The sequence below is a fragment of the Bufo gargarizans genome, chromosome 3 (genome assembly GCF_014858855.1).
Source record: "Bufo gargarizans isolate SCDJY-AF-19 chromosome 3, ASM1485885v1, whole genome shotgun sequence".
Lineage (NCBI taxonomy): Eukaryota > Metazoa > Chordata > Amphibia > Anura > Bufonidae > Bufo > Bufo gargarizans.
In genome coordinates this window covers 327,781,058-327,794,353 of record NC_058082.1, presented here as the reverse complement: position 1 = coordinate 327,794,353, position 13,296 = coordinate 327,781,058, and the positions used below count along the sequence as shown (strand labels likewise).

The following is a 13,296-nucleotide window of genomic DNA, read 5'->3' as shown; positions in this document are numbered from 1 at the left end:
TGTGCTGGGACTGCCGGCTGTCTTGTCACTGTATCGGCTTTAGTATTAAGCCTGTACTTTACCGAGTCATGCACATTACAATCTTAAGTACTATGAATGTCACATGATGGATTTTACAGTGGAATTTTGGGTTTGAAATGAAGGACGTGGCTGCCGGTGGGTTTTCGGTGAAATTTTATTGTGGATTGCAGAAGCCACTGCAGAATAATTTTATTTATTTTTTTCAGTTTTATTTCTTGTCACTAATTTCTAGTGTCCCTTTTAATCATGCATTTCTATTAAGGAATTTTAAATTTAACTTAGTTTTTTTTTTTGTATTAATAGATGAGGATTTATCCCACGAGGAGGACTATGATGAAAAAATATTAAGTGATGATGGAATAGATGAAGAAAAGGCTAACTCTGAGGAAGATGATGATTTTGATGAAGAGGAGGAGGAGGATGCTGATGGTAGTATTTACGGTGCACAACAGAATACCGATGAAGATGAGACTGCAGACCAGAAAGGCTTAGACGGGTCACAGTTTCGAGATGATGCTGTACAAACATTCTCTAAAGCAAAGGTGTCAGCAGATGTTGCTAAAGGACAAGGAATTAAGAACCAAAATGGTGAGCAAACATTTCTCTGTTTAGGGTACTTTCACACTTGCGGCGGAGTGATCCGGTAAGCAGTTCAGTCGCCGGCAATCTGCATGCAAACGGAAAGCATTTGTAGACGGATCCGGATGCGGATCAGTCTTGCAAATGCATTGCAAGAACGGATCCGTCTCTCCGTTTGTGATCCAGAGAAACAGATCCGTTATACATTGTTTTCACATTTTTAACGGTCTGCGCATATGCAGACTGAAAGGACGGTTTCGGCATTGCAGTATTTTGAATGCCAGATCTGGCACTAATACATTTCTATGGAAATAAATGCCGGCATTCAGGCAAGCGTTTATTTTTGGGCCGGAGATAAAACCGTAACATGCTGCGGTATTATCTCCACCATGAACAGTCAAAATGACTGAACTCGAAGACCACCTGATGCATCCTGAATGGGTTGTTCTCCATTCAGAATGCATGGGGATAAAAGTGATCAGTTCTTTTCCGGTATAGAGCCCCTAAGATGGAACTCTGTCGGAAAATGAAAAACGCTAGTGTGAAAGTACCCTAATATTGCTTAAAGTTAAGTTGTCCTTTTTTGAGGTAGTTATATATTGTGTTCATCCATCTAAAAAAATAAAAATAGATGTATAGCGCATTGACTTGCACAGACTGTGAGATACCCATGTACGGATAAGAGCAGCACTGCACTGACTACATGCACTGGCACACAATTTATTTCATGCTGGTATGAGCAAGAGGGTTTTCTCATATACACTGGAGATCAAAATTAGAAAACAATTTATGAACACTTTATTTTTTTTTTCATAAATAATGTGTTCTTCCTTGTCAACCGTTGAAGGAATTCTTCTTGTTGCTTTACCATGCTACTAGAACAGTGTTTTACAAAATAACCGAGGCACTTCAACCAAAAACTTTTATTTTGCAGAACATGACTCAAATTCAAAATAGAGAACACCAATCTCTGTAACACAGAGATTCCAACTACATTCTCTAAAGGTGTGAATTAATTGTATGGAAGGCAGCGTGGCATGAAAACATAATTATAATTCGTCTTGATCAATAAAAAACACAAACAATAGACCCTAATATAGTTCCCTATCTAAATTAGTCCCACTGATTACCCTTAGAAAATCATGATTCTTACATTGTTTAATACACACCATAATCCTGTCGCTAACATTTTGATAATGAAGTACAATTATGTAATATATACTGGATCCTTTATATAAAAAATTAAAGGCAAAATTATGTAAAAAATAGATGAAAATACGTCCTCGTATGATTTTTCCATATGAATAAATTGATAACTAGATATACATATGTCTCTCCAATGATGATATATTGATAACTAATTGAGTAAAATTACGTCCTGCTTGTATATAGTTCCTTTATATATAGTGTTTAAACGGAACCAGTCACCCCCCAAAACCACCCCAAGCCGCCAGCAGTGTGTTTCTGATGATGCCTTTCTTCCTGAAGGCAGATGCAGCAAAAGTTCTGAAAACGTTGTTTTATCCCCTGCGCTTCTCCACACATGCTTGAAGTCAAGGCGGCAGCGGCCAGTCACGGTAACCACGCCCCCTTCCCTGCGACTGACAGCACTTATGCACAAGAGTTCGGCTGTCGCTCACAGCGAAGGGGCAGGGAAGGGGGCGTGGTTAGTGACTGGCCGCCGCCTCCTTGACTACAAGCATGTGTGGAGAAGCACGCCGGGCAGGGGATAAAACAACGTTTTCAGTACTTTTGCTGCATCTGCCTTCAGGAAGAAAGGCATCATCAGAAACACACTGCTGGGGTGGTTTTGGGAGGTGACAGGTTCCCTTTAAATTCCATACTGATAGATTTATGTATGAAATAAATCAATGTGTCTCATTTCAATTATGTGACAGTTGTGTTTCAATTCATGGGTAATAGTTGATAAATGCTGTAGAAATATTGTTACTACATTACCGCTCCAAGGAAATGCTTCTTGTGTGCCAGATGAGCCCTGCCTGTGAAAGCTTTGGCATGTCTGTGGCTGGGATGGTAGTATATAGAAGAGAGTGTGGTAGTAGTAAAAGCCACACCTGCCTTTACATTAGAGATGATATATCATCACAACACCAGATTGTCTTCACCAAACGCATTTCAGAGCTGACATGCTCCTTCAGTGGTTAGGATTATCAGCTCTAATGTAACTACAGGTGTGGCTTTTACTACTACCACACTCTCTTCCATATACTACCATCCCAGCCACAGACATGCCGAAGCTTTCACATGCAGTGAAAGCAAAACAGGGCGCTTACCAAGCAGAAGACCGAGGCCAATCGAAGAACAACCCCCAACCACGAGCGATACCACGTGGGACGCTGGGAGAACAGGGGCAGGCAAGCAGCTGTAGTACGGCAGCCCCACACTGAAAGGGGCTGGGGACAAAATGAATGAGGGCTCATCTGGCGCACATAAGATGCATTTCCTTGGAGCGGTAATGTAGTGACAATATTTCTACAGCATTTATAAACTATTACCCGTGAATTGAAACACAATTGTTACATAATTGAAATGAGACACAGATTTATATATCAAATAAATCAATCAATATGGAATTTAAACACTATATATAAAGGAACCGTATACAAGCAGGACGTAATTTTACTCATCAATTAGTTATCAATATATCATCATTGGAGAGACATATGTAGATCTATATATCAATTCATTCATACGAAATCTGGTACTGCTGCTATAAAAATGTGTGTGTGTGTGTGTGTGTGTGTATTTATATATATAAAAATGGGGTATATATAGTCCCACCCCTTATTACATCACAATGTAATGAATTAGCAAACATAGACCATAAAGTGCAATTAGTGCATATATAAAAAAGCGCAAATAGTGCATATATAAAAAAGCAGGCTATAAATATAAGGGTCATATACATCAGTATCAAAATACAATACTGGTGTGTACAAAATACATAATAAAGTGAAACAAATATGGCATAAAAGTGTATTAATCAATTAGTACAGACCAGGTGCACAATTAGTGGGAGGGGCGAGAAGATATGATGCTGCCAAAGGGAGGGGGGAGCGACGACATACCCGGTGTCACTATACGTGCCCCACATGTCCAATACCGCCACGTCCGGCGTTCGGATGGAGGCAGTACGCAGGCGCTGAGTCGCATGAAAATCATGCTGTAGCTTCCTCTGATGACGTAGCCGGGACATGCGCGCAAGTGTGGAGAAGCTTCGTCAGCCATCTTGCAAGTGGTACAGATCCTTACATATGAAACACAGCGCAGACACTAAATCGCATCGGAGATGCGATATAGTGAATTATTCTCACATATAACAGCGAGAGTATGCGCATAGCAAAAAACAAGAGAAGTACACTTAATCAGCCATCACACAGAAAATAAAAATTAAAAGAATACATTTGCCTCACTAATGTGTGTGCGCATAGCCTAGTGTTAGACCAGACAGCACAACCCGGAAAAATGCAGCGTCCCTTATCGTGTACCCATGAGGGACAGAGGAGAGAATGTAGCTAATAAAAGATACAGCTCACCTCACGGATAGACAATATGTAAAAATGTGCGCGGCGGATTCCGCAGCGGACAAATAACATAGAGGCCAACATTCCCCAATGGGGACACCTTCAACATGGGACACACAATAGGTGGCATAATATAGCAGACATAGCTGAAAAAGTGTAAACGAAGCAGAAACCGCCATATATACTGAATGGAAATATGTAGGCAAATACGGAACACAACGGGTACGTCCTACTTCTCCAGCCCGCAGCATCATGCTTATCTGTGAAGATAAAATAAAAAAACAATCAATAATAATAAAAATGACTTAATAGTGTTCATAGTACACTATGTAACACCAAAGAGGAGTCACATATCGCATAGTCAACAATGTAGGGCAAACTACTCTTCTAAGCATATATCCCCGGATTGTAGTCCACATTGAGCCCGTTGGGTCTCAAACTATTAAGGGTGTAGATCCAAAACAGCTCCCTTTTTCTAAGGATCGCCACCCTGTTGCCCCCACGTCTTGGCATGGGTATATGGTCAATGGCCCAACACTTAAGATCTTTTTCGGAGTGTTGACGCTCCGTGAAATGTTTGGCAACAGGGAGGTCCTTTCTTTTTTTGCGTATGGACAATCAATGATTGTTCAACCGCGTTTTGAGGTCCGTCGACGTTTCACCCATGTACAATAATTTACACGGACAAATAAAGACATAAATGACAAAATTAGAATTGCATGTAAGGTGAAATCGAATCGGGTATGAAACTCCAGTGATAGGGTGGACAAAAGCACTACCCTTGCCCATATACTTGCAGTCAGTACATCCAAGGCAGGGAAAGCTGCCCTTGCCATGTATAGTAAAGGTGGTTTGAACGGACTTGGACCTAGGTCCAATATCAGCTCTGACAAGTTGGTCACGTAGGTTTCTGGACCTGCAGTAAGAAAAGAGGGGAGGAGATCTAAATTCTAAGATCTCACTGTGACAGCCACCCAGAATCCCCCAATGTCGCCTAATAATGCGATTGATGTCCTTGCTTTGTTCCATGTATTTGGAGATAAAGGGAATACGAGTGGTAGACCTATCAGACGCCCCTCTCCAAAATACTGCTCCTATCCAGGCTGCGGACCCTATGTTTATGGGAAACTCCCCCCCCCTCTTTTCTTACTGCAGGTCTAGAAACCTACGTGACCAACTTGTCAGAGCTGATATTGGACCTAGGTCCAAGTCCGTTCAAACCACCTTTACTATACATGGCAAGGGCAGCTTTCCCTGCCTTGGATGTACTGACTGCAAGTATATGGGCAAGGGTAGTGCTTTTGTCCACCCTATCACTGGAGTTTCATACCAGATTCGATTTCACCTTACATGCAATTCTAATTTTGTCATTTGTCTTGATTTGTCCGTGTAAATTATTGTACATGGGTGAAACGTCGACGGACCTCAAAACGCGGTTGAACAATCATCGATTGTCCATACGCAAAAAAAGAAAGGACCTCCCTGTTGCCAAACATTTCACGGAGCTTCAACACTCCGAAAAAGATCTTAAGTGTTGGGCCATTGACCATATACCCATGCCAAGACGTGGGGGCAACAGGGTGGCGATCCTTAGAAAAAGGGAGCTGTTTTGGATCTACACCCTTAATAGTTTGAGACCCAATGGGCTCAATGTGGACTACAATCCGGGGATATATGCTTAGAAGAGTAGTTTGCCCTACATTGTTGTCTATGCGATATGTGACTCTTCTTTGGTGTTACATAGTGTACTATGAACACTATTAAGCCATGTTTATTATTATTATTGATTGTTTTTTTATTTTATCTTCACAGATAAGCATGATGCTGCGGGCTGGAGAAGTGGGACGTACCCGTTGTGTTCCGTATTTGCCTACATATTTCCATTCAGTATATATGGCGGTTTCTGCTTCGTTTACACTTTTTCAGCTATGTCTGCTATATTATGCCACCTATTGTGTGTCCCATATTGAAGGTGTCCCCATTGGGGAATGTTGGCCTCTATGTTATTTGTCCGCTGCGGAATCCGCTGCGCACATTTTTACATATTGTCTATCCGTGAGGTGAGCTGTATCTTTTTATTAGCTACATTCTCTCCTCTGTCCCTCATGGGTACACGATAAGGGACGCTGCATTTTTCCGGGTTGCGCTGTCTGGTCTAACACTAGGCTATGCGCACACACATTAGTGAGGCAAATGTATTCTTTTAATTTTTATTTATTTTCTGTGTGATGGCTGATTAAGTGTACTTCTCTTGTTTTTTCGCTATGCGCATACTCTCGCTGTTATATGTGAGAATAATTCACTATATCGCATCGCCGATGCGATTTAGTGTCTGCGCTGTGTTTCATATGTAAGGATCTGTACCACTTGCAAGATGGCCGACGAAGCTTCTCCACACTTGCGCGCATGTCCCGGCTACGTCATCAGAGGAAGCTACAGCATGATTTTCATGCGACTCAGCGCCTGCGTACTGCCTCCATCCGAACGCCGGACGTGGCGGTATTGGACATGTGCGGCACGTTTAGTGACACCGGGTATGTCGTCGCTCCCCCCCTCCCTTTGGCAGCATCATATCTTCTCGCCCCTCCCACTAATTGTGCACCTGGTCTGTACTAATTGATTAATACACTTTTATGCCATATTTGTTTCACTTTATTATGTATTTTGTACACACCAGTATTGTATTTTGATACTGATGTATATGACCCTTATATTTATAGCCTGCTTTTTTATATATGCACTATTTGCGCTTTTTTATATATGCACTAATTGCACTTTATGGTCTATGTTTGCTAATTCATTACATTGTGATGTAATAAGGGGTGGGACTATATATACCCCATTTTTACACTGTGTTCATTGCTTGAAAAAGGCTCTTGTATGAGCTGAAATGTTGCCATCCACATGGGTGAATAAACACCATTAATTTTTATTTGGAGTGCTGTCCGTTTTTCATCTGTATTAAGACGGGGTTAGCTGCTACATCCCTGGACCTAGCACCCACCTTGTTTTTCCAGTGCCGCCATTATTTTCTAGATAGATAGATATATATATGTATATATGTATATATATATATATATATATATATATATATATATATATATATATATATATATATAATTTTGCCTTTTCATTTTTTGCTTTTATCAACTTTTTTTATATACAGGATCCAGTTTATATTATGTAATTGTACTTCATTATCAAAATGGTAGCAACATAATTACGGTGTATATCAACTAATGTACGAATCATGATTTTTAAGGGTAATCATTGGAACTAATTTAGATGGTTAATTAACTATATTAGGGTCTTGTAACAGCCACCCAGGTTGTGATCAGGGTGTATGCCGTCACAGACATCTTTTTTCCCGGCGAGAGGCTGTGCTGCAGAGTATTCCTGATATCCCATCCGCTGTATCCTTGTAGAAAGGGAGAAGTGGAGCTCTTAAAGGGAACCTGTCACCTGGATTTTGGGTATAGAGCTGAGGACATGGGTTGCTAGATGGCCGCTAGCACATCCGCAATATCCATTCCCCATAGCTCTCTGTGCTTTTATTGTGTAAAAAAAACGATTTGATACATATGCAAAATAACCTGAGATGAGTCCTGTATGTGAGAGGAGTCAAATTTGCATATGTATCAAATCGTTTTTTTTACACAATAAAAGCACACAGAGCTATGGGGAATGGATATAGCGGATGTGCTAGTGGCCATCTAGCAGCCCATGTCCTCAGCTCTATACACAAAATCCCGGTGACAGGTCCTCTTTAATCACTAGCTCTTTTAAAAGGAACCTTTCACCTGGAAAAACATTGTGAACTAAGTATCATAACATATACAGTGGCGCCCAGGGATCTCATTGCACTTACTATTATCCCTGGGAGGCGCTCCGTTCTCCCGTTATGTCCTCTGGAATCTTCGCTCAGTAGGTTATAGTAGGCGGAGACTGCCCTTGTTCTGCTGGGCGTCTCCTCCTCCTAGGCTGTAGCGCTGGCCAATCGCAGCGCAGAGCTCCCAGCCTGGGAGGAGGAAAAACTCCCATGCTGTGAGCTCTGCGCTGCGATTGGTCAGCGCTACAGCCTAGGAGGAGGAGACGACCAGCAGAACAAGGGCATAATCCGCCTACTATAACCAAGAGTCCTAAGTCTCTGCCTATTATAACCTACTGAGCGAAGATACCGGAGTACATAACGGGAGAACGGAGCGGCTCCCAGGGATAATAGTAAGTGCAGTGAGATCCCTGGGCGCCGCTGTATGTCATACTTGGTTCACAATGTTTTTCCAGGTAAGAGGTCCTCTTTAATCACTAGCTCTATTAAAAGGAACCTGTCACCGGGATTTTGTGTAATTTTTTTTTCCAGGTGAAAGGTCCTCTTTAAGCTGGAAGCAGATACCCTTCAAAAACGAGAGAGGCTACATTTGAGGCTTAAGCAGGACTGCTTTAATGACCACACAAGCATTGCCTTTTATACACATTTTCCAACAAGGTTACCAGCCAGGTATACCTTGTGGGGAACTGAGGACATAAACATAGCAGCCAATCATTTACAGTTTAAACACCCCCATTCATCACTGTACATTCCTCCCCTCTGCTTGGAAGATAATTGAGTTAATTGTGGTATCAGCTTAATTATTTCTAAGCGAACAATATACTTTTTAACACATTTCTGTAACTCTAAAACTATACATTCAACAAACCCAATGGCCATTGCCTGTGACACACTTAACAAACCCAATGGCCATTGCCTGTGACACACTTGACAAACCCAATGGGCATTGCCCGTGACACACTTGACAAACCCAATGGGCATTGCCCGTGACACACTTGACAAACCCAATGGGCATTGCCCGTGACACACTTGACAAACCCAATGGGCATTGCCCGTGACACACTTGACAAACCCAATGGGCATTGCCCGTGACACACTTGACAAACCCAATGGGCATTGCCCGTGACACACTTGACAAACCCAATGGGCATTGCCCGTGACACACTTAACAAACCCAATGGGCATTGCCCGTGACACACTTAACAAACCCAATGGGCATTGCCTGTGACACACTTAACAAACCCAATGGGCATTGCCCGTGACACACTTACAAACCCAATGGGCATTGCCCGTGACACACTTAACCAAATAAAAGAAATTAATCCAGGGGGTTTATACAAGGTTACAGTCTGTGGTACACGCCATAACAGGGCTTCCGCTCCGCTACAGGTATATGGTTTGTTTTTATAAAATAAATGATCCATTGATCAAGACGCATTATAATTATATTTCCATTCCACATCTGAGGATAGAGTGCCTTCCATACAATGAATTCACATTATTCTAGGTATTATATTGGCAGTGGGTGCGCCGAGAATAGCACATCTTATTCCTAGGAAGGTTGAGCCACTGTGGCTGAATATTAGTACATTATTTTCTGAAGGTTAGGGTCCATGCACACATTTGCAACTTGGGGCCGGATCCATTCCACAATTTTGCGGAATGGGTGGGGGCCCATTCATTGTCAACTGGGCCGGAACAGATGCAGACAGCACACTATGTTTTCCGCATTTCTGGATCCGCAATTCCTTCCCCCCCAACCAACCACCCCCCCCCCACCCCCACCCCCCCCCCTAAATTTTTTTTTTTTTTAACATGTATTCTTGTCCGCAACTGCGGACAAGGAAAGGCATTTTCTATTATAGCGCCAGCGATGTGCGGTCCGCAAAATGCGGAACGCACATTGCTGGTGTCTGTTTTGCAGATCCACGGACCACAAAACTCTAGGCTTTTGCTTCGAATGACTTCAGCACATGACATCATTAAAGTGTAACTGCCATTTCACTACCAAAAATGAAATTCCTGTGATGCTGAAGGGAAGAGATTCATGAAGCTGCATTTTTCAGCTAATTTTACCTTTTTGATGTCTGTATTCAGCCCTTAGCAACAATATTTCTCTGTGCCTCTATTTCAGCACCTTCCTCTACTGCTCTTCCTGTGATGTTTGCCCTTTCTTGAGGCTATCCTGTATTTCCCTCACTTCCCATAAGCACTCATATGAACTAGCAGGACCAATCAGAACGCAGAAAACTTTCCACAGTACCCAGAGCAGTGTGTAACCTCACAAACAGCTAACCAGAGACAAGCACTGCAATTACATTAAATCAGTAAGAATTTCTTTTAACCTCTTAATAGCCAGCTGTCCCTCATTCTCCTCCAGACTGACGGGGACGAGGGGGAGCTACTTTAGCTGCTTATATTTCTGGTTTGGTACCAGCTAGAAATATTTGTATTGTCTGAAAGCTGACATTCCAAGCTTTCAGACAATACCAGAATTACATAAATCTGTTCATTACAGGGGAAGATATTAATGATAGAAATCGGGATTCTGTGAATGAAGCTGAAAGTAAAAGCAGATTTTACCCACGATTATTCCCAACTCTATTTCTAACAGTGATTTCTCCTCTGTTGCTTGGACTAGAGCTGTCATTCTGGTCTTGTATGAAAGCCTGGACTGTCAGCTTTCAAACCAGACCAGTGGCATATAGCTGCTACCATTAAGAAGATATCACCATCTAAAGCAGGTTTGATTGCTGAATGCAGGTTAGGAACGACATGTTGTAGAAGAAGGTTCTGATAAACGTTTGCATTCACTCTACCATTTAGATGTATAAGAGACCTAACTACTGCTGCTGAAAACATTCCCCAAACCATGACACTTCATCCTCTACCTCTTTACACACTTTGGGTTCAGTCTTTGCCCAGTTTTACGCGCTTATTCTCTGTCCACACAATAGAAAAGCTTAGTCTAGCCTTTTGATTCTTTCTGCTAATGGGAGATTTGGTCACTGCAAAGGGTGCTTTCAGTTCAAGTGCTCTTAAATGTTGAGACATTGTATGTTGACGGATCCTTGCCCTGTTCACCACTGAACTGACGAGCAATTCCAGCTGCCTTGAGATTCCCCGCATTATCCTGTCCTCTCTTGCATTTGTGTTTCATGGACAACCAGCATTCTTAGGAGGACTTGAATGAGTTTGGGACTCTGTAAAGATGAAGTATTATAGAAATCACAGATTTGGAACCACCAACTTCTGTTGCTATGTCTTTTGGGGTTATTTGTTCATCTGTACAACCTGCTGCTAGAGGGTTTCAGTCACCTTTGAATGGCTAACTACCGTATGCAAAGTCAGTAAAAACTGGAAAGCTGTGCTGGCAGTTAAATAAGGTTTGTCATATAACTAAGGAAATTAGCACCAGGTGCCAGATTAACACCACTAACTGGAATGTATCTGAAAGTATTCTCTAATTTTGATCAGTGTTCTTTTTCAAATATTATGGTTTTTTTTTATACTGTGCTTCAGAATATATGTGCGGTAATGCATGAAATATGCTTAAAATGCTACTCTTTTACTCCAGTTTGGATAATTTCATATAGGTCTAAGCATAAGTGTCCAATGGGATCCTGTTTCCTTAAAGGGAACCTGTCACCGGGATTTTGTGTATAGAGCTGAGGACATGGGTGCTAGATGGCATCTAGCACATCCGCAATACCCAGTCCCCATAGCTCTGTGTGCTTTTATTGTATAAACAAACCGATTTGATACATATGCTAATTAACCTGAGATGAGTCAGGGACAGGACTCATCTCAGGTTAATTTGCATATGTATTAAATCGTGTTTTTTTTACACAATAAAAGCACACAGAGCTATGGGGACTGGGTATTGCAGATGTGCTAGGGGTGATCTAGCAGCCCATGTCCTCAGCTCTATACACAAAATCCAGGTGGCAGGTTCCCTTTAAAGGGAACCTGTCAGCAACTTTATGCGGACCGTACTGAGGGCAGTATAAAGTAGTGACAGAAATACTAATTTCAGCGGTGTGTCACTCATCAGCTAAAAGTAAGTGGTTGCTGAGAACCAGCATCATAATCATTGCAGCACAGGCCTTGAAAAGAGTCAAATCTACCTAAGAGTCATGGTTATTCAGAATCTCCTGCTCTCCCCGCCCATCTGCTGATGGTTGGAAGTTCTCTCCTAGAGAGAAAGGGAAAAAACTCGGTAGAAGCCTGTCCGTCATCAGCAGGTGGGCAGGGAGAGCAGGAGATTATGAATAACCATGACTCTTCTCTGGAAGATTTGACTCTTTCATGGCCTGCGCTGCAATGATTATGATGCTGGTTCTCAGCAACCACTTTTAGCTGCTGAGTGACACACCGCTGAAATCAGCATTTCAGTCACTAATTTATGCTGCCCTCACTGAGGTCAGCAATAAAGTTGTTGACAGGTTCCCTTTAACCACTTCAACCCCCCTAGCTGAAACACCCTTAAGGACCAGGCCACTTTTTACACTTCTGCACTACACTACTTTCACCGTTTATTGCTCTGTCATGCAACTTACCACCCAAATGAATTTTACCTCCTTTTCTTCTCACTAATAGAGCTTTCATTTGGTGGTATTTCATTGCTGCTGTCATTTTTACTTTTTTTGTTATTAATCGAAATTTAACGAAATTTTTGCAAAAAATGACATTTTTCACTTTCAGTTGTAAAATTTTTCCAAAAAAATTACATCTATATATAAATTTTTCCCTAAATCTATTGTTTTACGTGTCTTTGATAAAAAAAAAAAATGTTTTGGTAAATAAAAAATGGTTTGGGTAAAAGTTATAGCGTTTACAAACTATGGTACAAAAATGTGAATTTCCGCTTTTTGAAGCAGCTCTGACTTTCTGAGCACCTGTCATGTTTCCTGAGGTTCTACAATGCTCAGACAGTAGAAAGACCCCATTTCGGAAAGTAGACACCCTAAGGTATTCGCTGATGGGCATAGTGAGTTCATAGAACTTTTTATTTTTTGTCACAAGTTAGCGGAAAATGATGAATTTTTTTAATTTTTTTTATTTCCTTACAAAGTCTCATATTCCACTAACTTGTGACAAAAAATAAAAACTTCCATGAACTCACTATGCCCATCATGAAATACCTTGGGGTGTCTTCTTTCCAAAATGGGGTCACTTGTGGGGTAGTTATACTGCCCTGGCATTTTAGGGGGCCCAAATGCGTGCAAAGTAGTTTGAAATCACCCCCCTGTAAGGCTCCATTCAGACGTCCGTATGTCTTTTGCGGATCCGATCCATGGATGCGTGGATCCTTAAAACACA

The 13,296-nt window shown here is 41.6% G+C and overlaps 1 protein-coding gene across 1 annotated transcript in view; it reads left to right on the top strand.

The window, feature by feature from the left end:
* LOC122932793 (protein AATF-like) overlaps nucleotides 1-13,296 on the top strand; it is a 71,268-nt gene that overhangs the window by 46,340 nt on the left and 11,632 nt on the right. Inside the window, exon 3 of the mRNA XM_044287403.1 lies at nucleotides 325-609. Coding sequence (XP_044143338.1) covers nucleotides 325-609 — 285 coding nt within the window. The remainder of the gene's footprint in view (nucleotides 1-324; nucleotides 610-13,296) is intronic.